Source organism: Molothrus ater, chromosome 3 (assembly GCF_012460135.2).
Source record: "Molothrus ater isolate BHLD 08-10-18 breed brown headed cowbird chromosome 3, BPBGC_Mater_1.1, whole genome shotgun sequence".
Lineage (NCBI taxonomy): Eukaryota > Metazoa > Chordata > Aves > Passeriformes > Icteridae > Molothrus > Molothrus ater.
Window position 1 is genome coordinate 68933190 of NC_050480.2, and position 25343 is coordinate 68958532.

General features: G+C 36.2%; 1 protein-coding gene across 3 annotated transcripts in view; it reads right to left on the minus strand.

Annotated features, from left to right (window-relative positions):
- Positions 1-25343, minus strand: part of AFG1L (AFG1 like ATPase) — a 63527-nt gene that overhangs the window by 15768 nt on the left and 22416 nt on the right. For all 3 annotated transcript variants that reach the window (XR_008508275.1, XM_036380404.2, XM_054514327.1), the window contains exons 7-10: positions 23688-23746; positions 8155-8237; positions 4669-4739; positions 4312-4412 (exon numbers count right to left, since the gene is read on the minus strand). Coding sequence is in view for 2 of the 3 variants with exons in the window: in XM_036380404.2 (XP_036236297.1) it covers positions 4312-4412; positions 4669-4739; positions 8155-8237; positions 23688-23746 (314 nt within the window). In the remaining variant the exon portion in view is untranslated. The remainder of the gene's footprint in view (positions 1-4311; positions 4413-4668; positions 4740-8154; positions 8238-23687; positions 23747-25343) is intronic.

Sequence of the window (25343 nt, forward strand, 5' to 3'; positions counted from 1 at the left end):
ATAAGAGCTGGTTATTCCCTCAAGATGGACTGGGCACATTCCCCTGCTGGCTGCTGAACTTGTTCACTGCATGTGCAGGAGCAGTGAGAGCTGCCAACAGGCAGCAGGAACCCTGACTCCCTCACATCCCTTCTTTCAGGCACTTTAAAACCAGAAAAGATCATGGGGTACTTCAAGTTCCTGTATTTTAGAGATGGCTAAGCCTAAAAACTAATAAGTACCTCAAACACAAAAGCCTCCTCCTAAAATGACATCCAGTTTTGACCCAATACACAGTAAAAGGAGGCTGTGTCTACTCTTAGATGTAAAAAAAACCAAAATGAAACAAACTCTCTCTCAAAAAAAAGTAAACAACCCTAACCATTTCCTCAAAATACCTGTTCTGATAAACTGCACAAAGCATTCTTGTCTTCATTGCTCCTTCCCCATACACACAGTACTCTGTATTTACAGCAAGTTTGTATTAGCATTTATGTTATATTCAAAACTCCTGGAGGAAAAAACCTGTTATATCAGGCTTAGTATAAAAATGTGCTCATTAGAAATGCTACAAACAAAAAACCTTCAGCAATATTTCTTTTTATAGGTTGGTTAACTAACTTCGGAACCCATTTAACAAATACTTTCTTGAGACTGCATAATGTCACTTTCCTAATAAGAACAGCATCTTCAAAATTCAACCCTTCCTATAAAGTCAGGGAGACTGGAGAATTAAATCTTATTTCCATTCTTTAGTCATCCATTGTATGCATCCAGAATTAGCTTCTCCATTACCCTTTCTGGACTAAAATCTCACCAACAGCCTGCAGTTCCACCCATCATCATAAGCATTCTACTTGTTTGTTTTTAATACTGACACACAGAGCATTCTTCTAGTGACATGGAATTTCTCTTGCACTTTAACATTTATAAAAATAAAAAGCTAGTCAAAGGTCTCAGTCTAGTTTTACAGGACTCCAATGATACAAAATGTATGTGCAGGCTCTTTTTAACATATATTAACTATTTAGAGACTGAAAATTATTTCACTATCCTTAAATAAAATTAATATTTCACTCTACTTCACCTAGAACACATATTCTTTGCCAAACCTTTTCCTTTTTCCACATCATTATTAAAAGTTCATCCAGCTAAGAATAAGCCAGTACCATTCAGATAATATAAAACATCAAAACTCCAATTTTACTTAAGTCTTTTATGTGACTGGACACATTTGCCCATGACCTTTACTTTATAATTTTCCTGCACTTCATAACTAGTTGCCATTCATTCTGTATTATTTGATTGTCTCAACACTGACACAGGAGATACTTTTACTATCTTCGTCCTCAGAGTTCTTCTTGGGTTTGTGTTGCTCTTTTTGTTGTTACTGTTGTTTACACTTCACTTTCCAGTTAGTCACACTTCCCTTTTGCTTTTGAAAATTACTCCTCCTGAACACTCAAATATGCAACTTCACTGTTTGGAATATCTTTCGGTTTCATTAAAGGCTAGACAATTAAGATTATTCCTACACAACACAAATTTCTAGATTAATTCATCACCACCAGCCAAATGACCTTGTACTGGATGTAGTACATTTTATGCTAGAAAATTATCATTTGCTGTTTTCTGGCTAATTACATTTCACCTTTTCCTGTGTTTCATCTATAGTATAACATACAACGGTATATTTTCTTTATATGCTTCTTATAGCTCAAGGAACAATCTATCTCATGTTCCATATGTAACAGATCCCTACAAGTACTTTCCTTTCAGGTTTGTTAATTAGCAGACTGATAGGTACTCAAGAACTTTGTATTAATTAACTTTAAGGCAGGTACCAGTACCTTCAATGTTGCACACTGCTCTCCACCTCTTTCAGCCACTCTGTCTTTAAGCAGGCTGTAAGCACCCATTCTGTATTATTATTTTATGAATTGTCCCACAAGGTTTCAATAATAGCAATTATCTCTCATTTTCCCCCATTATTGAGAATTTCCCATTTATCATGCTTGTCACCACATCTTAAAACTGTTACAAAACCGACTGCAAATCTTGTTTTCAATTCTGGTACAAGTTTAATGAGCTCCTACAACACCAACTTTAGATTTCATTTATCTACCTGGAAGTTTTGCTTAAGCTGTCAATTAAGCTTCACCCTGGTTGCAACAGGCTCCAGCAAGGAAGATTTCCTGCCCCATGTCCTTTTGTACAATCTGTCTTCCCATGGGATTTTGTCCCCATGTCCTGCACAAAGAAATCTGCAGATCTGCTCCATGCAAATCCAAAAAATTCCCCTCCAGTATTTTCTTTTGTCAATCTTGCTTTTCATTACATCTTTTTCAGCTTTCTACTTTCCTTTTTTAATAGCAGCACTTATGATGCCTGTCAACTTATCTACCATTTGGCTTCACAAGAAGTAGCAAATATCTTGTTGCTATGTCCCTTAAAGATTTCTGCTTTATCCCTCCACAAATCCCTCCTACTATTAGCAATCTTAGTGGAATATATATAAAAAACTTTATACTTCCTGTCATGTTGAATGTCTCCTAATTTGGGGTAATTTTTTGCTATAAACCACCAGTGCACTCTTCTGGATCTTCCCTGTGTCTTCTGTGACATGAGTGGGAGCAATTTCCCTCTCTGACTGTTTAAAAAAGATACTGCATGTTTTAAGTTTTTCCATCAAAATTTAAAAGAATTCATGAAAAAAGGAAGAGGGTTTCATGGGTTGACAGCTGCATTTTTCCTTTTTTTGAAGTTTTCCTTTTAGCAGATTTTAATGGCAGCAGGTCAGGCAAACAGAGCAATGGGGCAGGCAAGGTCCTAAACACAGCTTATTTTGAAATATAGTGAAATTTTCTACCATTGCTATAAATCATTGCAAAAGTTTACAGTAATGGAAAAAAAATCACAGTGGAGGCAAGTCTGACCATTCATCTAAATTTAATAGACAATTCTGAAGTTCAATGACTATACTTTTTTGCCTATGAAAGGAGCACACTGATACCCCTTACCAACATACTGATGTAATATTTATGAAGATACATCAGTGATCTGAAGAGAAAAATCAGTGATAACTGAGGAAGCTGTCAAAAGAAAACCATTTCCTGTCTGCCATGTTGTTTTAGTTTTAAGCATGTGATTTTGCTGTAAGGGACTACTATCTGCAGAAGGCATCTGATTTGAGACAGCAAGATTTCCTAAGTCCTGGGCAATCCATGTAAGAATGATCTGAACCTCAAATAATTCTTGAACAGGATGAGAACCTTCAGACCACTGACATGTGAGCCAATCAGAGCACTTCTACTTAGAAGCAACTTATTATCCCATTTAAGTACATAAGGCATTTCCTGGACTAAAGAATTGTACTAGTATTTGCTGACAGCATAGCTTCCCCATGCTTTAAGGGGCACAAGGCAGAAAAAAATCTCAAAACCTTACGTGAAAAGCAAGCTATTCTACTCATGACACACCTCCACTCTTACAAATGGCTTACTGGTTTTGTCTGAAACTAAAAACCAACTCCAGGTCTAAAACCTGCAGTCTGAAACACAACCAGTATAATTTCTGTCCAAATAGTTATCAACTCCTTTGCTGCAAGGAAGTGAAAGCAAAACATTATCACCAAAAGACTGGTCACCATCCTGAATCAAAAGTGCTATTGGCCAGTTTAGGGTTGTGATCATTTAACAGCAACTTCACACATCAGTACAAAGAACACTGAAGTGCAGTGCAACTCCTGGGGAATTGTCTTCCAACCCACTGGAGGTCAAATACAAGGAGAACTTTTCAAGATTCACATCTCACATGTTTAAGCAGAGAATGTGCCAGTATTTAGCAAAATCTGGAATATTTTGAGAAGGCCTCGGATTAAACATTCCTTGTACACGCAGCTGAAACCAAAGCATGGAACAGTGTGTTACTCTAGTGGTGCCAGGATGACTGCTCCTTTGCTTGAGTATCAAACTGAAATCCCAGATTATAAAAACAGCATTTGATTGCTATTTACATATTGAGATGTTACCACCACTCATACACCAGCACTGATGTTAGGCCAGGCATATACTGCAGTAGGATTTTTGTAGATAATCTGTGATACACCTAAGAGTGAATTTACTATATCATTAAAAAGAAAATTAGTATGGTTCTTTTGAAGAAAGGGGTTTTTCCTGTTAAATTAAAAATATTTCTGTTAATCAAGTTTTTTAAAAAGCCTTTTTAATTCAGTGCATCTTGGGAAGATAGCAAATTTTTGTGGTTTGATTTTTTTTTTTTAACTGTGAAAAGCCTGAGCATTAACCGATCTAGATTGGACTGGGTACTCACTCTGTCGCACAGCTCTTCAAACGTGAAGTCTGCAATGGTTCCACATGCTTTATTCAGCCCCAGCTCTCTGCCTTGCACTTTCAGAATCCTTGGTCTAGTTACTATGGGAACATGAACAAAGACTCAATCTTCTCTGGATAATTACTATAAAATTCATCTCTTACAGATAGGAAATGCATAGCTTCATGAATAATAGCACATGATTCAACACATAAATTAGACAAAATGCTGATACAATGACTGCCACTTGAGTGTGGCATCAACCCATATACAGCAATGGAACTTATTAATTGGTCAGTGGAGATTGGGCATTGTGTTCTAAATGTATTCTCTTTCAAGAGAAATTAACTTACGTACAATCATTTTGTTTCTGAGCCAGCTCATCAAACAACTTATCCATGACAGCCTCCACATCAGCTTCACTTGTGCTACAGTGAAAAGAATAATAGAATATGAAATTAATAACACTTGAAGCCAACATCAAACAGCTGCCTGAGCCTGCTTAGCTTTTTGCCCATAAAAAAAGAGAACAGGATGTTATGCTCTAAATACAAACATTACATTTAGAATACACTTAAAAGTAGAGAATATTAACTCTCAGGTAGATGATTCTGCCTTATTTGCATACACTGAAAGACTTCTGTGTTTTGAGCTGTTTCCAGTAATGAGGCAATACAGGCAGAGCAGACCCATTAACACTATGTGTATACAATGAGAAAAAAGGCTTCTGGCTCTATCTTGCATGCAAAATAAGAGCAAATAGACAAGGCAAGGCAAGGCAGTCAAGCACCTAAAGAAGTATCCTTTGAAATTTCTGAGAGGGGACTTTGTGAAATTAAATGTTGAAACAGATTTTCTTTTTTTTTTTGGGGGGGGGGGGAGGGGTTTGCTGTGTCAAGTCAACCGATTATATTGACCAAACAATTTGCAAAATTTAACTGTGAAATTAAAAATACCACTATCATCTGTTTATTAGCAGTTTTAGCAGTTTCCCAACCTCTGTTCCTAATACTGCTTGGTAAAAGATCAACCACAGATGGTAAAAATGCAAAATATCTGTGCTGATAGCTGAAGTAAAGTTTACATTCATCTTCTGGGCCAAAAGAATTAAAAAATCAGTCCAATCAGAAAACTTTTTTTTAATCACTGAATAGGGTAGTGAGCCAATCTTTCCATGTTTTATTCTTAAAGATGAATTGAGAGATAGATAGAGAGATAGATAAGATTTCTAGCTGAGAATAGTAAATCACTATTACAGCAGACAACAAACTAGAACTAGGATATATAATGCTTCATAAAGTTGGTGTAAACTTTTGGTGTGAAATCTTATAGATCTTGATGTACTAAAGTCACACTGCTTCACACAATTCTAGACATCCTCTTAACTGACAAATGAATATCAGCTTGTTAAACACATACTCTCCTGCTCATTAGGCCTTAAGCACCTTAAAAATGTTAAGAGCAGAACTGAAGTAACTACTTTTTAGCTAAAGCTTAATGATGACAAACCTTGTAGATACAAAGAATTTGGGAAAAAAAATTAAAAACCCATGGACTTATACAAGTGCCATTTTGAAGACATGAAAAACCTTTTCTGACTAGCAGGTTACATAAAATTCTAGAAGCTTCTCTCAACACTGATATTGGTGTGATGCATTCCTCTGACAAAACAATAAAGAACAGACAAAACACCAGAGAAAAAGGCCATAAAAGGGAGTAAAGAGTGTGTGCATGCGTGTATAAATGTATCTATATATCTGTATCTATCTCAGAGAGTATGTGCATGTGCATGCATATGAGTAACAGAAATTTCAACTGAAAGGCTACCAGAAGAAACAGGTGAATATGATGCTAAGGTGAATATTTGTACCTAATTGCCAAGAAAGTTTGTTTTGAAAATAGACACCTGAGACTGAGATCGATGAAGTTGCTTTGATCAGGCATCTTGTAATGGTGTTACACTGACTGCTCTCAGAGGAGTATGAAACAGTTTTAAGTAACCCTCAGTTACATGTTTTAAATGAAGACAGGACTACATAACATATGAAGCATTAAGAGGATTCTTTAAAAAAATATGACAATGATACTATAGCCATTAATAGAAGAACATATACATGTTGAACAAGAACATTTTCTTTGGGGGACAAGCCTGCTAATTAAATTTTAGAATCTGTATCAAAATACTGTACCCAATTTTAAAACAAACCAAACAAAAGGAATCCCCACATACTAAGCTAGTTCTACAGGGTTAAAGCTCAAATGAACCAATTTGAATAGAAGAATTAATAAGATTCCCTCAGAAGAAGAAAGGATAAAGAAATAAGTATCTAATTCCACTGGCAGCTATGGGGGTTTTTTAATAATTTTTTCACCCCACTGCTTCCTAATGATTTACACATCAAGTTCTGAAGGCAACCAACATCTATCCAGTAAGAGAGAATAAAATCTATCCATAAGACAGAATTATTGCCCATCTCTGCTATTCACTTGATCAGAAGTTTTACAGCAGAACACAATGAGATATTTTGGCTGGGTACTACTCCTGGAATTTGTTTATATTGCTTCTCCTCTTAGAGCTGATGCCACAGGCACCATGTTTGGCCTATTACCTGCTAGAAACCACAAACATCCATTTCCTTTCTCCAGATTATGGAAAACAATGTGGCAGGTGCTCTCCACAGCGTCCAGCAGAAAGTCACAGAGTGCAGCAGGCCCAGGGAGCAGCACCACAGGCAGGGACAGCAGCACTCAGGAGGACCATGATGAGCACAGGTATCAGTGGTGGCTTCAGAAAGTTCTGAGCAGATGTGACAAAGCACTGAGCAAGTGCAGCCAGGCAAAAATACAGCACAAGAGCTACTTTTCTCAAGTTCATACAGCCACAGTTTAAGGATACAGAACTTGCACTGGACCTGTTTTCCATATTTGAAATTCTGTCACTTCCTTTCAAAAGCAGGAAAAGTTCTACCAAGCAGTATTCCTCCTTCCAGACAAACAGCTACAACATCTAACTTCATTAAAAAGTAGCATGGACATACATGGTTTCAAACACCCATCACAGTGATGAAAATACCCCACCTTTCTGGAAACATGATTTTTAAATCAGTATTTTAAAGATACAACTATTATAAATCTAATATTAAGTGACTGTAGTCTGCTTTGTTCAGGTTGTCACTGAGTAAATAATATTACAAGAGAAAATACAAGACAGAAAAATGTAACATTGCAAAGGTTTCAAAGTATTAAAGAGGATATTCCTCTAAGGCAGATTTATGCTGCAAGCAGAAACACATCTGCAAATATATTTTAAAATATATTTATTTGCAAATATAAAGTGCTAAAGAAATTTTGTCATGATAAACAAAAACAATCTGTCAAAACAGAAGGGTGTTGGGTTTTTTAATCCACAGCATTGGAAACACCCAAAATTAAATAAATCCTTGTCATTGGATTTCTATAAATACTTAATTACTTAAATACAATAAGGATGTTATTCTATTATAAGAGAATTGTGCAGTCTCTTACAAGAGGATATTCATCACTTTCTAACCATCTGTCACTTCAGTTCTCCAAATACCACACCTCCCCAAAAAATCTAATTAGTTTTTATTCAGTCACACATTATAAATGATGCTAGTGTGGTTACCAAAAATGTAGTTTAATGAAGTTAATATCAAAGCATAATGGAAGGCGGTTTGCTAAACAAAATGGACCAGAAGGCAAAGAAAGGAAAAGTCACACCCTGCTAATTCTACTTTACAATTTTCTTTTCCCCTTGAATAGGAAATTATTGGCTAATAAGAAGGAAGAAGGAAGCTAATACAATATCATAGATAAACTTACAGGTAGTAAAGTTTTCCAGCAGCTGGAAGCTCTCGTTTCCTGTAGTCTATTCCAGAATCAAGCTGGACTGTGCTGCAGTATTTCTACAGAGAAAAAAAAATAGCTTTCCTTGAGCTGAAGCTGTATTTACTATTGTCTGTGATACAGAGAAGACACACTGCTGTGATAAACCATCAGCATGAATATCATCTGCAAAACTGAAATTCAAGATCTAAAAGCTGAAGTCTCATTTGCAATTATTGAAGCAAAAAAAATAAGCTAAAAATCACTCACATATGCAAAACAAAAAGGCCTATCACAAGTCCATCAACTAAAAAATTAATATAGATTAGAAGCACATGGGATGAAATGAGGGTGGATATTCCTCATTCTCTCTAGGCACCACTTTGTTGCAAAAATTATTTTCACATTAAAATATATACCTTTTGAAATACAAAATTAGAAGCACTAGAAGTTTGATGGAACACAAATTCTAGCAACAAGTGAAACTACTTCTATTTTATAAGCTAAAAATAATTTTATCTTTTCCTTTTACTAAGAGGAGTAATAATTTTTGATCTTGATACAAAGATCAAACATGAACCACAACAAGTTTTGCAGCAAAATGGATGAGGGGGGAATAAAAAAAGCTCTGTACCTAGAAGATTTTATTTCATTTTTGCAATGTATGAATTAACTCAGAAGAGGATCCTTTCTGCTCTCCTTTAAACAACCTGTAGGAGTCTAAGTGTGAAACAGATGTCCCTGAGTAGTTACACTAATTGCTTCTGTTAAAAAACTTAAACCCAGCTGTACTAAAGGGTGCTTTTTTTGATTCAAGGCCTGAGGCTGACAGCAAGATTCTCACTACTATCAGTAAGATCAACATTTTACCCCCCCACCCCACCCCAACAAAGGGAATAGCTCTGCTTATCTGTTATGACTATTTCCAACACACACAACTTCTGGGTGTTATATAGAGCAAGAAGCAAAAGAAGCTATAGAAGAAAGAGAGGAAAGTTTTCGTATTTTAGAAAACACAGCTGTATCAACAATTAAATTTAAGCAATAAAACATTTTTTTTAATGTAATTCAACACCAGTAAAATTCTTCCATTTGCTAGAATCCACTAAATTAGTCTGCTTCTTCACTGCACCGTGAACTATTGGTTTATCTTTAATATTCTTGTCAAGCATTTCATATTCTGCATGTTCAAAATTTTCAAGGCCTCCTTGAGGCCAATCAAATAACAAAATTGGAAACGTCAAACCTCAGTCACAGCAACTACATTGCAGGAAAAATATTTAGAAGAACTACCATCAGTGATTTAGGGAACAATGGCCCTTTTGAACAAATGCATTGCATAGGACACAGACCACAAATATCTGCAGGAATTACTGTGATGACTCATTGCACTAATTTTTTGCCCTTGGCTATTAGTGAAAGCTCTATACCTACTTTTAACCTCCAACTTCTCTGCAAAGATATACAGCTGAAGAAAGAAGGTAAAACAAAAATCATCCTGAAAGCACAGAATCCCAGGAAAATCCATGTATCTTTAATTCCAGTTAGTGAAAAAGCCATGCTAATCAAATCATTATCTTGGACTAAGGCTACTGCAAACACAATAGCATCGGTGCTACAATATTATTATAATCTATTCCCTTTCTTTTCATGAGAGCTCACAAAGAAAGAGAATAACAGAGCAGAAGAAAAAAGTTCCAGAGGCATGTAATAAATAATATGCACAGGGGAGGGAGGATGTTTAAGCTTTTCCTCAGCATCAGTCTGGCAGCCAAGGCCAGAAGGAAGATTACTGAAATTTCACAGCAAAGCTAGTTCAGTTATTTTTTCTTTGCCAGCATCTTTCCACCTAATGGTTTATTTTTCCAAAGTAGTAGAATAACTTAAGTACTATTTTCTTTATGTTAGATGGGGAAAAACCCCACAGATTACTACTACAGCTTTGAGAATGATGAGATTACTTGGATTAACTTTAGATACTTGCAAATTTAGTAATGCTGTTAATCAATATGGCTTGTTTTTTTCCTGGAAACAAGAGATGGGACTTTTACATGAATTCAGCCTCATCTCTTTGGCCTTCAAGTCAGATTTATAAACTCTACTGCTCCCTTAGGGTGTTGTGTTGCACATAGTGAAAAGTGAACATAGACCCACATATACTTGAGAGTATTCCATGGTTATGGTAGAGCTGAAAAAACAAAAGCACACCTGAACACTGTAGCTGGTGTAAAATTGTTCCCTGATATTTACAGTGGTGCTGGAGGCCCAGCTGCCAATGACAAGCAGGTGTCCTGTGCACTCAGATACAGACTTGTACTGGGCTATGTTATGCAGGTCTGTGCAGCTTGATGAAACAGAAATGGGTGCCCAGTGCTACACTGTTTTAGTCCACTGTGTTCCACTTACAAATTTGTCACTCCTTCCATGCACCGACAGCTTTTATGACTCCATGACATAACACTGAATGAGTTTCAGTAAGAAAGGTAAGAACCATGAAACTGAAGATGTAAATACCACCAATACAGCTAAAGAGAAGATGCCTTTTTCTTTTTTTTTTTTCCTTCCTTCTCTTTTCTCTGTCTTTGAAGTAATTAGTATTATCACTCTTCAGGAAAAAACACTATAATTAGTGACTCTAGTTAAAAAGAACGTCTGTGTTCAAAAAATTAAAGTTTTTGGACCTCTTTTAAGATACAAACATTGCCTAACAGAGATATTTCCTTCCCTATAAGCTTTGTTTGTTTTGCCTGTAATGATGTACTATTTTTGATTCTAATATGATACAACATGATGTAGTTTATTTCAAAAAACCCTGTTAGATGTAAGACCTTTCAGCCAAAAATGCAATAGCAGAATCCAGTTCAGAGATCTATAAAATACAATTCATATAGTCCTAGTGATTTTTTGCTTCCTTAGGAGGCAGAAGTCAACTGAACCAAATGTAAACAAAACGGAAAAACAGAATTCTGATGTACAGCAGTTTTCTGTAATGCACAGTGTAAGTATAAAAGCAGAGGACAGCTAAGAGGAGCCAAGAAATACTTAGTTCTTTTGGAAATATTTGGCATTTTACTCCTGGGAAGTTCCTATTTAATTGATATGTTTGGTCTCTCCAGACTGATGGTCAGTTCAGGAAAGTCCTCTGGCCATTTAGAGATCATATTCTAAATACAAATAAGAGCCACAGGAATTCCCTAACCCTTCTACAGGTTCAGGTGTCTATCCATACTCATTGCTAATTATTTTCACTGAGACACTTCAAAGCTCACCCACACCTATTGTGTTAAGACACTCTATGAATATACATAAAATGAACAGCTCCTGCCATTCAACTCAAATATCATCATCTGAATCACAACACACTCTCAGAAAACAGCCCTTTAGGACATGATCCCTGCAGTTAGAGTATAAGCTACCTTTGCAGGGTAGGAACAACCTTTCCTTATGTGAATATGTGACAAGTACAGATCCATAGGTGCTAAAGGAAAATAACATAACAAAAAAACCCCAAAGCACCAAACAGAAGTGGGAAATGTTATTTACACAAACTGAGCTCAGCATAGTAGAGGAGAGAAAAGGTGGGACAGCAGCAGCAGCAGTGAACCGAAGGGCAGTAGTAGGAGGATTGCTCACACTGCCAGACAATAACACCACCATCTCTTCTCTGAGCTAAGAATGTACCCTTGGAGATAGCTCTAAAGGGAGATGCAGCACATGGTGATCTTTGCTCACTCAGAAAGGTCACAGAGAAGTTATGTGCTGAGTAGAGATCCAAAGATTTTCTTTTTGGGGTCTCCTTCGTCAACAAGGATACCCACCCTGGTTCTTTATTTCTGTACACATAAACATTCACTTATCTGTTTCACAGGAAAGCAGAAGGAAAACTATGCATATTTATAACTTTTTTTTAGGATACATGGCTAAATGTTAAAAAGACAGCATATAATCAGAATACACAACAAAATAAAATAAAGCACACAAAAAAAATGTAAATGTTCAAGCTAAACATTTAAAATACTAGATCTGGAAAAAAGAAAACCAGATGCATGGTAGCATGGTACAGAAAAACAAATCCTGCTCACAGTGTAAAAATGAAATACTGAACATCAGAGAGAGTGTCTATGTGAGTATCACCATGCATCTTGTCTACCCTTCACAGGTATCAGCAATATTATTCTCCTGCATCATGGTACTAAAAAATCACTACTATAATTTAAAGATCCTGGAAGTTTGGAGAGGGGTGAAAGGATAGGCTTCTCTACTTTTTACCATTCAGCTTCTTACAGCATGGGGAAAACCTCTACTAAGATTACATATAGAAGTTCTTTCTTTCTCCATCTTTGGACTTCCTCATCCAGCACGGGACTGATTAAAGCTATGGATGTGATTGCATTCTCACACTCATTAATCACCATGGAATCCTAATCAACAGCCAAAGAACTAACTGGAGTGCTCAGGTTGTTAGCACTTAATTGTCAAACCCATAACTATAACAACTGGTTTCCATTTCTTAAGATGGAGTTTTAAATTTGCAAATTTCATTTTGGGCTAAAATCCTTTTGAAATACATGCTTAATATTGAAGCTACAGTCAGTCTGCTGGAACCATCCTCAGTTTCCAACAAATTTTTTATTCTATTGAGATATTTAAAGTCTGACTTACCCTATTCAATTCAAATGCATAAAATTAATTAGTTATTATGTATTTATGTATACAAAGAGCAAATACAATTACAGAATTGAAAATGCAATTAGTAAGTTGAAAATGCAGTGTAAGCATGGACTCATTCCCACTGAGTGGCTCAAAAACTTTTTATTTCAGAAGGGAAAAAAAGGTAAAACGTCATGGCTCAACTCAAGACACTTAAAACAACCACCTTTAGACAGAATAGATAAAATTAGACTGTCAAAAGATCTATTCTAGAAAGTTATTAAATACAGACTAACAAATACTTTTTTTTCCAGTAAGCATCTCTGATATTCCCTTATTGCTGCAATCAAGAATGGTAGCTATTAAAATGTTTAACTGCTCAAGAAATTAAAGCACATGACAGATAGATTATTATGAAGAAAGAAACTTCAGAAAATTTCAAAAGGCAATCTACATTTGCTGAATAACCTGCAAGTTCTCAAGTTTTAGGTTTTGGCAGTAAATATTGCCAAATATAATTTTTGCAATCAATCTTTTTATTACACTTGTGCCACACATGTCTCCCCTGTGTCACAAAAAGCCCTGAAATGCCATAGATGGCCTTGCAGTCCACAACGAACACCACACTAAGTACCATGTGCCCTCTGAGCTCACTTATTGTGATCAGCTTGTAACACTTGATAATGCAGGTGAGTAGATGCTTCTTAACCTTGAAGATCACCCTAAGTTAACTCAATTATCATTCTCTGCTCTGAATTTTAATGGTATTAAAACAAAAATCAAAAAAACCAACATATAAATCATCCTATTAGACCACAAGAATAGACAAACTAATCACCCCACAGTTCTAATCAGCAGCCAAAGAACTAAGTGGAGTGTTTAGATTAGCACTTAGCTGTGTCCACCTGAGGACCTCCAGGGAAGGTGTAGGGGAGCAGAGATACAAGAGTGCTTCAGTTTAGGAGGATCGTCACCTTAATTCCCACAGGTGCTGAGCTTCCACAGCCTTTCATGCCTGGATCAAACCAGACACCTGGAAAATGCAGTGGCAGCACTGCAGTATCAAATGCTGATTTTCCATATGAGCAAGGAAGAGTACAGTCCTATCTCCAAGCAGGCAAAGCTGCACAATTCACACTCTTGGCCTCTGAACAAGCCCATCAGAACACCTACTATTAGTAACCATGCCTATCTAAGAAGTGCAACTTCCAGCCACTCTTTCTGAGGAAAAGTAATCACAATTTTCACATAGATTTCACCCTCCTTTTCAAATGCATCCTCTGATTTGGTCACAGGATCACTAGTACTCCTTTCCTCCAGCAAACCAGAAAATAATTCGATTGTTCATTTGCAATCATTCTTTTCATACATTTACATTCAGCCTAAGGTGTTCTTCCACATCACACAACATGTAGATGTGATGAGAGTCACCAGCTAACAGAGAAAGAGTTCCTCAGGTAAACAAAGCTCACTAGACTTAACCTTTTTTATTTTTCATTACTTGACTCCATATAGCAGTTAAATTATCAACTAGCATATTATTTCTTCTTTCTTAATATTCTTCCTTAAGCAATTTAAAGAAAAGGCTTCTCCATCCAAAGGATACTATTACAACTGCATTTTCTATAACTATGGCAGAACAAGAATCATCTTCAGCAAAAATGTAGTATGTAATGAATAAAAATATTGCTGATATACAAAGCATACCCACAGGTTTTAATTCAGTGTACTTTCAAAGTCACCAGCATGTGACAGTCACCAGAATGTGAAATTTCAGAATATGAAATTTCAGAATGTGAATCTGGAGCTGGACTGGTCTGTCCACAGCCTGCTGAGAGAAGTGTACAAGGGTAAGTGCAGTTTCCTCTCTGTTGCAGCTCTACAAGGAGATCAACCAGACTGTTAGACAGGAGTATGCATGGTACAGGTGAGGCACCTTCAAAGGGCTGCTTCTTTTCTCCTTTTGCCTTACTTGAAAACAAAAAAAGAACAAACAAAAAAAAAGGAAATTAATCAAGGTTGTAGCGCTCCTAACTTTCTGCTCCACTAATCCTTGGGATTGAGATGTACTCAGGAATAGGAGGAAGGAGAAAGGGAAACACCAGGTATTTGGTGGTGAAGAAAAACTTGGTCCAAGCACTGTTGGATGTACATATAGTTTTGTCTCCTTGTTCAGATGTTGTTGAAACAGTAGACTTTAAAGAAAATGTCAATGAATCCTCATAAGCACTATACATGACCTCTGGGGTAATTAGCAATCATTCAAAAGCAACAAGACTAAAGTGTTCTATTCTTTATTACTGTCAGCTCTTTTCTTGATCAGCATTTTAATAAAGATGGTTCATTGCTAAGACAGTTTCATGAATCAGTCATAATTACATTTTGACATGCAGTGAATAGTAAAGCAAAACTAAGTATCACTTCATCAACCTTTCTAACCTTTGTGCAAGTATTAACTGTAAATAATTTTTACACAATCTTACAACAGAAAATCTGCATATTTCTTAGCTTTGTACATACTCTACCCTAACTGAATTTCTTGTGACCTATACCTGAAAAAAAAACCCAACATTACAATCAGGAATAATTACTTATCTGGCGTGGTATTCAGGTACTGCCTTTCACAGACCAAATTAACTTCAAGCAGAAAAGGCTATTTGCTCTACAAAATAGTGCAATGCTTTACAGGGTTAACTAAAGATTTTTTTACAATCTTTTCCCCTATATTCTTCTGCAATAATTAAATATGGGAAACGATTGCAATAGCCTCAGATACTTCATGTTTATCCCAATTGCAAACATTGTAACAAAACTAAACAAAAAAAACCCCAAAGAACCACATGAACAAATTTTGAGGAAAACTTTCTAAATGTCATCCAAAAATCCTGTACAATATCAGGGAAAGCAATCACTCTCAAGCTGATTTGGGATAACAAACATTTTGCTTGCAAATTATTTTTCAGTGGACTTAGAGCAAAAATATCTGGGAAAATAAATATTGCCAAATATAACTTTTGCAATCAATCTTTTTCTTAGACTTGTGACAAGAACATTAAAACTTTAAACTGAAGAGTTTAGCAGAGATAAACTGAGAGGCAAAATTCATTCAGTGGAAGTTGCAAAAGTTTACATTACAGCCTTCAAAACTTTAACAACTAAGAAACCCCACCATTCTTGCAACCACAAGGAACATACGATCTATTGTACAACTTTTCAATAACTTATTTTAATGTCTAGCTACAAATCAGCTACCCCCTAAGAAGAGGAAAAATAGACAATTAACTTGTAAAATAATGGTGCATGAATAAAAAGAGAGACTCTTAAAATGTACTGTTCTGTGAATAGTATTTCAGATATTCAGACAAAAGTGAAAGAATTCAGGAGGTACAGATGTGGCTGTGCCGGCTCTGAGACAAGTAGCCTCTCCTTTTTCCAGTCAGGAAACAGAAGAATGGCAGAGTAAACTTCCATGCACTAAGAATTACACTGAACAGTGCTCCCCATTTCCCATCACTTCTGAAAAAAATCTTCCTTGCAGAATAAGAATAAATACAAAAGGAAAAAAACCCACCTGCAAACCACAAATCACTGCATAACACCCAGTTTTGCTGAAGGACCAGTAATGACTGTAACTTTCAATCTCCTAATAAGCAAGCTGTGCATTCTGTGAGAAACAAACACCAAGAGTTCACGCTGAATTTATAACATGATGTTTCGTAAGCTAAGGGTCAAATTTATCCCAATACATGTACTTCACTGGAATTATATCCTGGACAAAGTTATTTGTCTAGATTTCTTTTATGCTGTTGTTTTTCTTTTTAACATTTGATTTGTATTTCTTTTCCCCAGTATTAGCCTTTGCTCCTGCCAGAACTGTTGGCAGGCAGGAAAAAAAAAAAGGAAAGGAAAAAAAAGTAGTCATGATTTACAAAACTGAATTTCCCAGAATAATAATAAAAAAAAAAGCGATTAAGATCTAAACAAAGGCTAAAGATGGCTTACGCTTAGCTCTGATGAGGTCCACTACCTCATTACCCACAACTGAAAACTTCTGATGCATTTTGTTTCAAGGGAATCCAAAAGTCCTTGCTGTAAAGCAGGCTGGGGGGTGCAGGGTCCATTCACTCTTTCTGTATCACAACCATTATGTAAGAAGTATAAAACACTGCCTTTATGCTGCCAAACCACAATGACTCTTCTTACATCAAAGGGTTTTTGCCACTAGGGTTTTTTTTTCTCTGAAATTTATTCAAGGCAAGGGCAGGGAGACAACAATTCATACACGCTAATTACACCTAATTATCTATTCCTTTTTTTTCCCCCTTTCCACCAGCTTCGGCCAGTGTTATTTGCTATCTGGGTTTCTCACAACCTCCCCTTGCCCTGTCCATCCAACTCAACAGCAAAGTCTTTGAAGAAAACAGTTGTGGCTTCTTAGAATTTTAACAATATAAGGTTCAACTCAAATTAAATTATTCTATTATTAGTTTTGACACATTTATGTGTTAAATATGAAGGCCTCTTGGTTAATTTGGCAAATTCCTCACATCTCTTCACAACTAGAATTGCTGGTAACACCCTCTCTTGCAGGAGCTTCTCCTCATGCTTTCTTTTCATGATCTAAATGAAATGTTTATTGGATTAAAGTTCTTCTCTGCAGACCTCCATGGTGGCCTGTGACAAAGAGCTTAAAAGCTTTATTAATTGGCTCGGGCTTTTCAGGGGGAGGCAGGACCTCATTTCACATTACATCACAAGCAAACAGAACTGCCACGTGTAATTAGACTAATTTACCCTGATACAGCAGGAATCAACTATTCCATATCTATGATATGCTTTCATTTAGTCATTTTAATCAAGGAGCAAACAAACCAAGCAAGAGCTCAGGAAAATCCTAACAATTTAAGAAAGGGAGAAGGCAGGAAGCCTGGCACAGAGTTACAGTAGCAACTATTTAATCCTAAAATAAAGTTTTGATCTGCATCTAAATAAGCTGTCTAGGAGGAAGTACCTAAGACAGATATAAAAAGTAAACAAATTGAACACTTCATCCCTTGAGAACACAGTAAAGAAATAGATACATTGTAAGATATTGTAACAGTTACGTGCTCTGAACTACAGAATTCAAATAACCCCGGTGTTTAAATTTAACACACACATAGAGGTTTAGAAGGCTGAATGCAGAATGGATTGGTAGCTTCTAATCTGACACCTTGCTTTCTATATGTAACATTTTATTACTTGATAGTTTCACAAATTTATCAAACTAAGATTTCACAGAAATTATACTGAGGTTCAAAAATACTTGCAGCACAAAATACTTGCAATCAGGCTGTATTTCCTATTTTTATTTTTTCTATGTTTAATTAGGTACACTTCACAAAAGATGAGCACTTCTATTACTTGCACAGAGAGAGAACAAGAACAAATGCTCCTTCTACTTAGGAGTTTGCTTGGTTACATACTAAGAAGGGAAACAAAAGGCCCAACATCTTCAGTAATGAAAAAGTCAATTGATAGGCGAAGCCATCACAATATCAAAGGCCTAATCCCTGCAATTCTGACTCAGGTGACAGTTCACAGGGGTCAGAGTGGCTGACACTGACCTCAAAAGCAGGTTTTAACTATTCAGCATACTGAAAGCTGCTGGGCTATCACACCATTAGACTGGAACAAACTGACAAATCAATTTCATCAAGGAGATGACTTTTTTGGGAGAGGGGGAGGAGAGAGGCAGATCCGCCACTCAACAAATCCCTGCATTTCTCACACAGGTGGTTGGACAAAAGCTGACTGCACCATCAAAGACATTTTATATCTACCAAATGCCTTTGTACAAAACTAACTCCCACAATTTCCTTAGAGGCAGCTCTAAATGTTTTTAAAACAAGTATTTTTCATGTTCTCATACTAAGCTATTGAAAACTGAAAATGCTTTTCAATTCCTCAGTTTGTTGCTTTGAAGGAAAGGGTACACTTTAATTAAAACCACAGCCAGCAACATTCTAAATAAATAATCATTAACTGATTTTAAGAAAGACAGGGAAATACAGTGTATAAATAATGCATTGCTTTCTATTTGAGAGGAGTGTACAATGCTTACTCATGGTTAAAAGTCATTTTAACCGAACAGTTTTAAAAGAAATAATTATTTGGTCCCTAATAGCAGAAGGAAAAAAAGAAGGGAAAAAAAGATGTTGAAAGTAAATTCATGTCCCACTGACAATAGATTTCTAGCTGATTCCTCCCCTTTACTCAAAGCAAAATGCAGGTAGCCAAAGCCTATGTTTTTTTTCTAAAATTTGGCCTTTTTAAGTTATACTCAGACTATGAAGGGCCCTAAAACTTTTTGACTTTTAGTTAAAATTTAGTGTAGTGCAAGTCTATTGCATGAAGAAAACCTGACAAAACACAGAAGTTACATACTTGGTACTTCAACACAGCTTGACATTTTGAATCTTCATGCTACACTTCCAGGAAACCTTTGGAATCACAAGAACTGCTCACTCAAGTTACTGACTCTACACAACAAATTATTTGAGGAGCTTTCCTTCCTGATTTTCAGAGAATGAAACATTGAACTAGCCATTGAATTAGAGTTAGGATTTCAGAACAGTTGAGGGTTGATGCAAACGTCTTCATTAAATGTCTGCCAAAATTAAAATGTTGCCAAAATTACTGCCAAAACACCAAAACAGTAAATTAAAGCACGCTTTCTCTCCCTTTTTTTTTTTTTTCCGAGAGCCTCACATAACACCTTACATCAAGTTGTTAAAGATTAGCACAGTGTTGATCTGCCTGGGGGCAGGAAGGCTCTGCAGAGGGATCTGGACAGGCTGAATCCATGGGCCAAGGCCAGTGGTGTGAGCTTCAACAAGGCCAAGTGCTGGGTCCTGCACTTGGCTCCCAACAACCCCAGGCAGCGCTACAGGCTGGGGACAGAATGGCTGGAAAGCTCACAGCAAAAAAGGACCTGGGATTAAAATTTCTTCACCAAAAGAAAGGTTTGTCAAGCATCAGAACAGATTGTCCAAGGAAGCGAGACACCATCCCCAGAGAAAAGACATGCAGATGTGGCACCTGGGGACATGGTAGCGATGGGTTAACAGTTGGACTCAATAGTCTTCAAGGTCTTTTCCAATCTTAACAATTAATTGTGTGATTCCAAGATACACAGCTTTATTTGTAAATCAGCTTTAAAACATTTAGAAACTTTGTATATTTCTTTTAGGTTGAAAGTAACAATTTTTAGAGTATTTCTGCTCTCTGCATTTGAACAAAGTAACTGTGAGCAATCAATGATTTTCTCAAGAACTGTCTTTAAAAAAAAAAATCACACAGGAATTCCACACACTTTAAAATGCTCAGCAAGAGATCCTGTGAGATTAAAAGCTCAATCGGAAGAGACTGAATCGAATTACAATTATAGAATTAAAAGATTTTTCTTCCTAATACTTCTTTTCTCTGTAAAGCTCTATCTTTGTAAAATTTCATGGATTGAAGAAGCACTCTTATCTGTTGCAGAAACTAAACTCTTTCATAAGGAATACAGTGTCCCAAAGAATCATAGCCACAACAATGAACTGATGAATTCAGAGTTTTTCCCTGTTTATAAAGCTTTGAGTTAAAGGATTAAAGAATCACTGAAAAAATATATCTCAAACTATTTATTATTTCAAGAGAACACTGGGATAAGATCAGAATTGATCATAGGGCAAAAAAAGCTGCCAGTGGTGTTACTGACCTGCCCAATGACACAGACCTGGGGCTTTTATGTGGCTACCAGCTATAGGACCTGAAGTTTTCATGTGGCTCTAAAAATTGGAACTTTTCAGTTGCAACCTCACACGACAATCACTTGTCCCAGTAATCTACCACCTAGAAAGACAATATGGACAAACTCTGGAAGATAACTGTATCTTCTCTAGAGTGCTATTTCACCCTTTTGCTTATTCCACAGAAACAGGTTTACAGTTATCTTTGTAAGAAACAGAATGCAAACAAAGATATTGGAATTACATAGACTGTAGAAAATTAAAAAAAACTTGAGGATGAACATGGGTAACTCCAGATCTGGGGAAGAAACCATTACTTTTGATCATTTGAAGACAAGAAAAGATATTTGTGTAACAGTTACCCAGGTATCTAGAAAGTATGTGTTCCACTGACAAAAATGAAAAGAGCCTGAAAGCTATTTCAAGTGAAGCATTTCATCACAGAAATATACTGCCAATAGTTTCCATTCATTCCACCTTCCCAAGAACACTTAAAGAAATTTGAAACTCCTGTGCTGAACTTGAACTACTTTTAGTGCTCAAGTCTTATTTTAAGGTTTATGATCATAAAAGTTAATTACTGAAAAAAACAAACAAAACCAACCCACCTATTCACTCCCACTAAACCCCAAACAAAAGCCCTCTGGGAGGCTTTGAGCCCAGAGAAAACTAAGCTAGGAGTTAGTCCCAGCTGTCAAAGCCAGTACCAGGGGACAGGTCAGATGAGACCAACAGACACACATGGCTTAAGAGTGAGGGAAAGGTTGAGAAGACAGTAAATCAAACATTTGCAAGCAACCAATGCAGTATTTTCCTTCCCACTTTCACAAAAATCCTAGAAGAAATCATATTTACATTTCCTAGTCACAGAATTATGCACATCTGAGGCAGAAGCTACTTTATCCATTCACACCAATGTCATCACACAGATTCTACACATTGGGGAGGCCTAAATCTGCATTTCTCAAACCACCAAAGCCAGAGTATCAATGTTCTATCCACACCTTTGTAACGTAAAGGTCAATGGTTAAAATCATACTCTAGAATACATTCCAGCGTGATTTTTAAATGCTGACTTCTGCTATATTGAATTAAAAATGTAGATTTCAATATTTTTTTATTAATAATTTTAATATCATGCCCTTATCCTTCCACTTCCCAACCAGGGTCAGAGAAGCATTTTGTGAATAAGCTTTCTCTGATCCAGCTTTTCATTATGTCATTATGTCTTTGGGAAAGAATATTGCTACACTGGTAATATTTATTAAAGTGACATTGAAGGCACATATATTTAGAGCAGTGTAAAAACACAAAGGTGCTGGGAAAAAGAACAAGTACAGGAAATCCAGTATTTGCCCTTGCGAATTACGTTAACATTTGCTTCTCCCTTCATTCATTATGATGATAATATTCATCTGCCTCTTGTCTGGGTTGTGCTACTTGTTTCTTTTTGCAGTACTCCATTCTCTAGACTAAGCCACCTTTACTGCTTCTCTCAGCATTCCATCTATTTCCTACTAAAAAATTTTTATTACCTTCCCAGTCCTGATGAGGTGCTCTGATGCAAAAACTACATTTCATATTTTTTAATTCAGCTAGCTAAAAAGACAAAAAAGGAAACTATAAATAAGCATACATGATAGGTATTCTTAAAGCCTGAAATGGAAGAGTCTTATGTTTATCAGGGAGAAAACTAGGAGTCAACAAAGAAAGACATATAGAAAAGAATGACCCGCCATGGTTGCTGCATTTCAAAAAGCAAATGCATATGAAACTACCTCTATGCTTGAAAATACTCTATGATTGGGAGTTCTCATCCTATGCAGACAGCTACAAAATAAGCCCTTTTCAACGATTTGAAATGGAAGTTGTATGTTAATTTGTTTTTATGTTCCTTACTTCTCTAAAGCCATCCAGGTAAGAACCACTCTCACTAGTAACCTCCCTGACTTCATATACAGCCATTCTGAGATGCACCAGAGTGCCATAATCATGTCAATGGCATATTAACTTTTAAACCTGATAATTGTACAAATGTCAACATTAGATGGGATTTTCAAAGGTTCTTAGGCAATTAAGCAATCTTATAATTCTGAGAGGGCCCACTGAAACTGCTAGGGACTGTCAGCTGCTTTGCTGCTGACCATCTGAGCAGGAACATCCAGTCAATGCATCAATTCAGCGATTCCAAATCTCTTATCAAAAAGCCAAACCTACCTAAACTCAATCTTACAGTTCTTTTATCCTAGATACCAATATTATTTAACATTATTTATGCTTTTATTCTAGCCATACTTCAGTGAAGTAGGGAAATGCTGATATTTCCATTTTACATGTCATGTCAATCCAGAGCAGGATAAGAGACCTGTATGTTAGCCCCCAATAACATAACAATACAATTGTAGCTTGGGAATAAAAAATATCTGCAACTTGTCCACAACTTCTAAGTGTCATTTCAGCTTATACTCTTTTTAACAGCAAAATAAGCACCAATTATGTTATTCACAGAGGAAGGATCCTCCATTTTTAAATTTAAATGAAGCTATTATAGTTTTTGACCTCCCACAATACAACATGCAGACTGAAGGAAGCTTGCTTCAGAGCCACTGCTTCTTGAACATTATGTGAAGCCTCACAAACAGCCATTGAAAAAAAACTACTTACACACGAGAAAGACCTAGAAACAAGGTAATTGAGAAGTACAGAACAAACCCGACTTTCCTTACATCAAAGTAACTGCAAGCTGTTCTAACATTATAAATCTAAGATACCCACAAGTACAACACAGTATAAATATTAGAGGGACACTATGTTACACAGCATACCTGCGCCAGCAGGAAAATCTTATCCAAACACACACTTTCTGCTGCCTTAGTCAAAAAGATAATTTTTTCTCATGTTAAAAAAGTCCAGCTTTAAAAACATGTTAATTCCAGAAGGAAAAAGTCCCTTCTTGCCTTACCTTCAATTAGTTTTGCTCAAAATAGCTAAAGCAGATATATATAATGTGGAAACTTGCATCAAAGCAATCCTCTACAAATCTCCTACAAATTAATTAATAAAGCAGGCAAAACTGAAAAGCATTAAACAAGTGGTTCCCCTTACCTTCAGCACAGCAATGAATGGTACAAAATTAGCCCTCTGAAGACCATTTTTATAGAGATCTGAAAGAAAAGAAATCAGTACCATTTTGCTACTTAGTCTTAATAACATCGGCTTGTCTTCTAGTCTAGCAAATAAAACTCAGTGTTGCTGGAGACAGGAGGAGGAACAAAAGGCAGAAAAGGAAAGCTAAAATCCATTTCTCTTATTTTACTATACAAAAACTCAAAACAACCTTAAGGTAGAACGGAACATCCCTAGAAGTGTGAAAACAGCAGGAAGCAAAAAATGACTTAGATCTCTAATGACATAAAACTAATTCTAGCAGAAGAAATTAGAGCAGCATCTGTTTTAAAGTAAGGTCTTAAAATATATCTGTAATACTGGGTATACATTGGTATAGATTGTAAGGCCAAACTATGCAACTGCTAAACCCAAGTATTTGGCAGAGGGCAAAAACCCCACACAAACTAAAAATATACAGTTTGTCTTTGCTAAGTTAGCATCATTCTTATTTGATGTTCTGTGATATGCTTTATCTTCTAGCAATCCTGCCAGGTACACTTCCTCCTCAAAAGCAAGAAAAAGGATCACCCCTAAGGCCAAAAACCTGAAAATTAATATGTAAACTTAGGCAAAGTTGCTAAAAATGCAACTGAAGAAAGAAAAAAATAGTATATTATGTAACAAAATGCAGACCTGCATCATCAAACAAAATACAAATTAACAAAAACTGTAAAGCAGCATTTTTCATCTTACTTATCTCTATATATTTATACAACATAAACTTTTCTTCTCTGGAAATAAACCAACTGCCCAACAAATTCATAACAGAATGACTTCTTTGAAAACACAATAATTTAAAACTGTATGATGATCTGCTCTGTTTCATTAATATTCAGAAGCCATATAAAAAGGCAGCTTAGCACCTATAGCTGACAAAAGGAATGAATAAGAGAATACAGACAGCTGGCAGAGATATCACCAAAATTCCACTCAAAGCACGTGCCAGGTTATGATTATCCTTTATATTCCCCATAAGTCCTGAAGCCACAAATACACTAAAGCTTTTATGCTTTACCAACACTTCACAGTGGACAGAAGATGCTGCATCCATGAGACAGCAACAGGCCACCTACAGAATGGTTTTCACAAAATTGGATATGTATGTGGAAACATTTAGAAAAATTAGCAATAAAGATAATTCCATTACCCTAATTACTAAAAAAAGTTCTAGGAAACCATGTATCGTGCTCATTCCCAACTCAGCAAATCAGCATGGTCATACATTTGTTAAAATATATAGCAATCAATTGCATATTTACTTGCAAAAATTAGTAGTGTAAGACAGCTACTCCCATTAGTTCTTCTAGCTGATAGGACTGTGAGCTGTGTATTATGTCTCTGTTTCATGAGATCAGAAAAATAAACAGTAATTTTGGAAATGCTGTTCTTGTCATTCTCTGGGGTACTTAATATAGGTGGATGTATTTCAGGTTGATACAGTGACTTAATGTATATGAAAAACACCCATACAACCATAAAGGTCACAAAATGACATCTTGATTTAAAGCACTGGCTACAATCCTCAGGTTATGGTAAAAAATTCTCCTGAACTTTAAAGAGTAGTCCTTAAAAAAAATCCAAGGATGGCTCTCA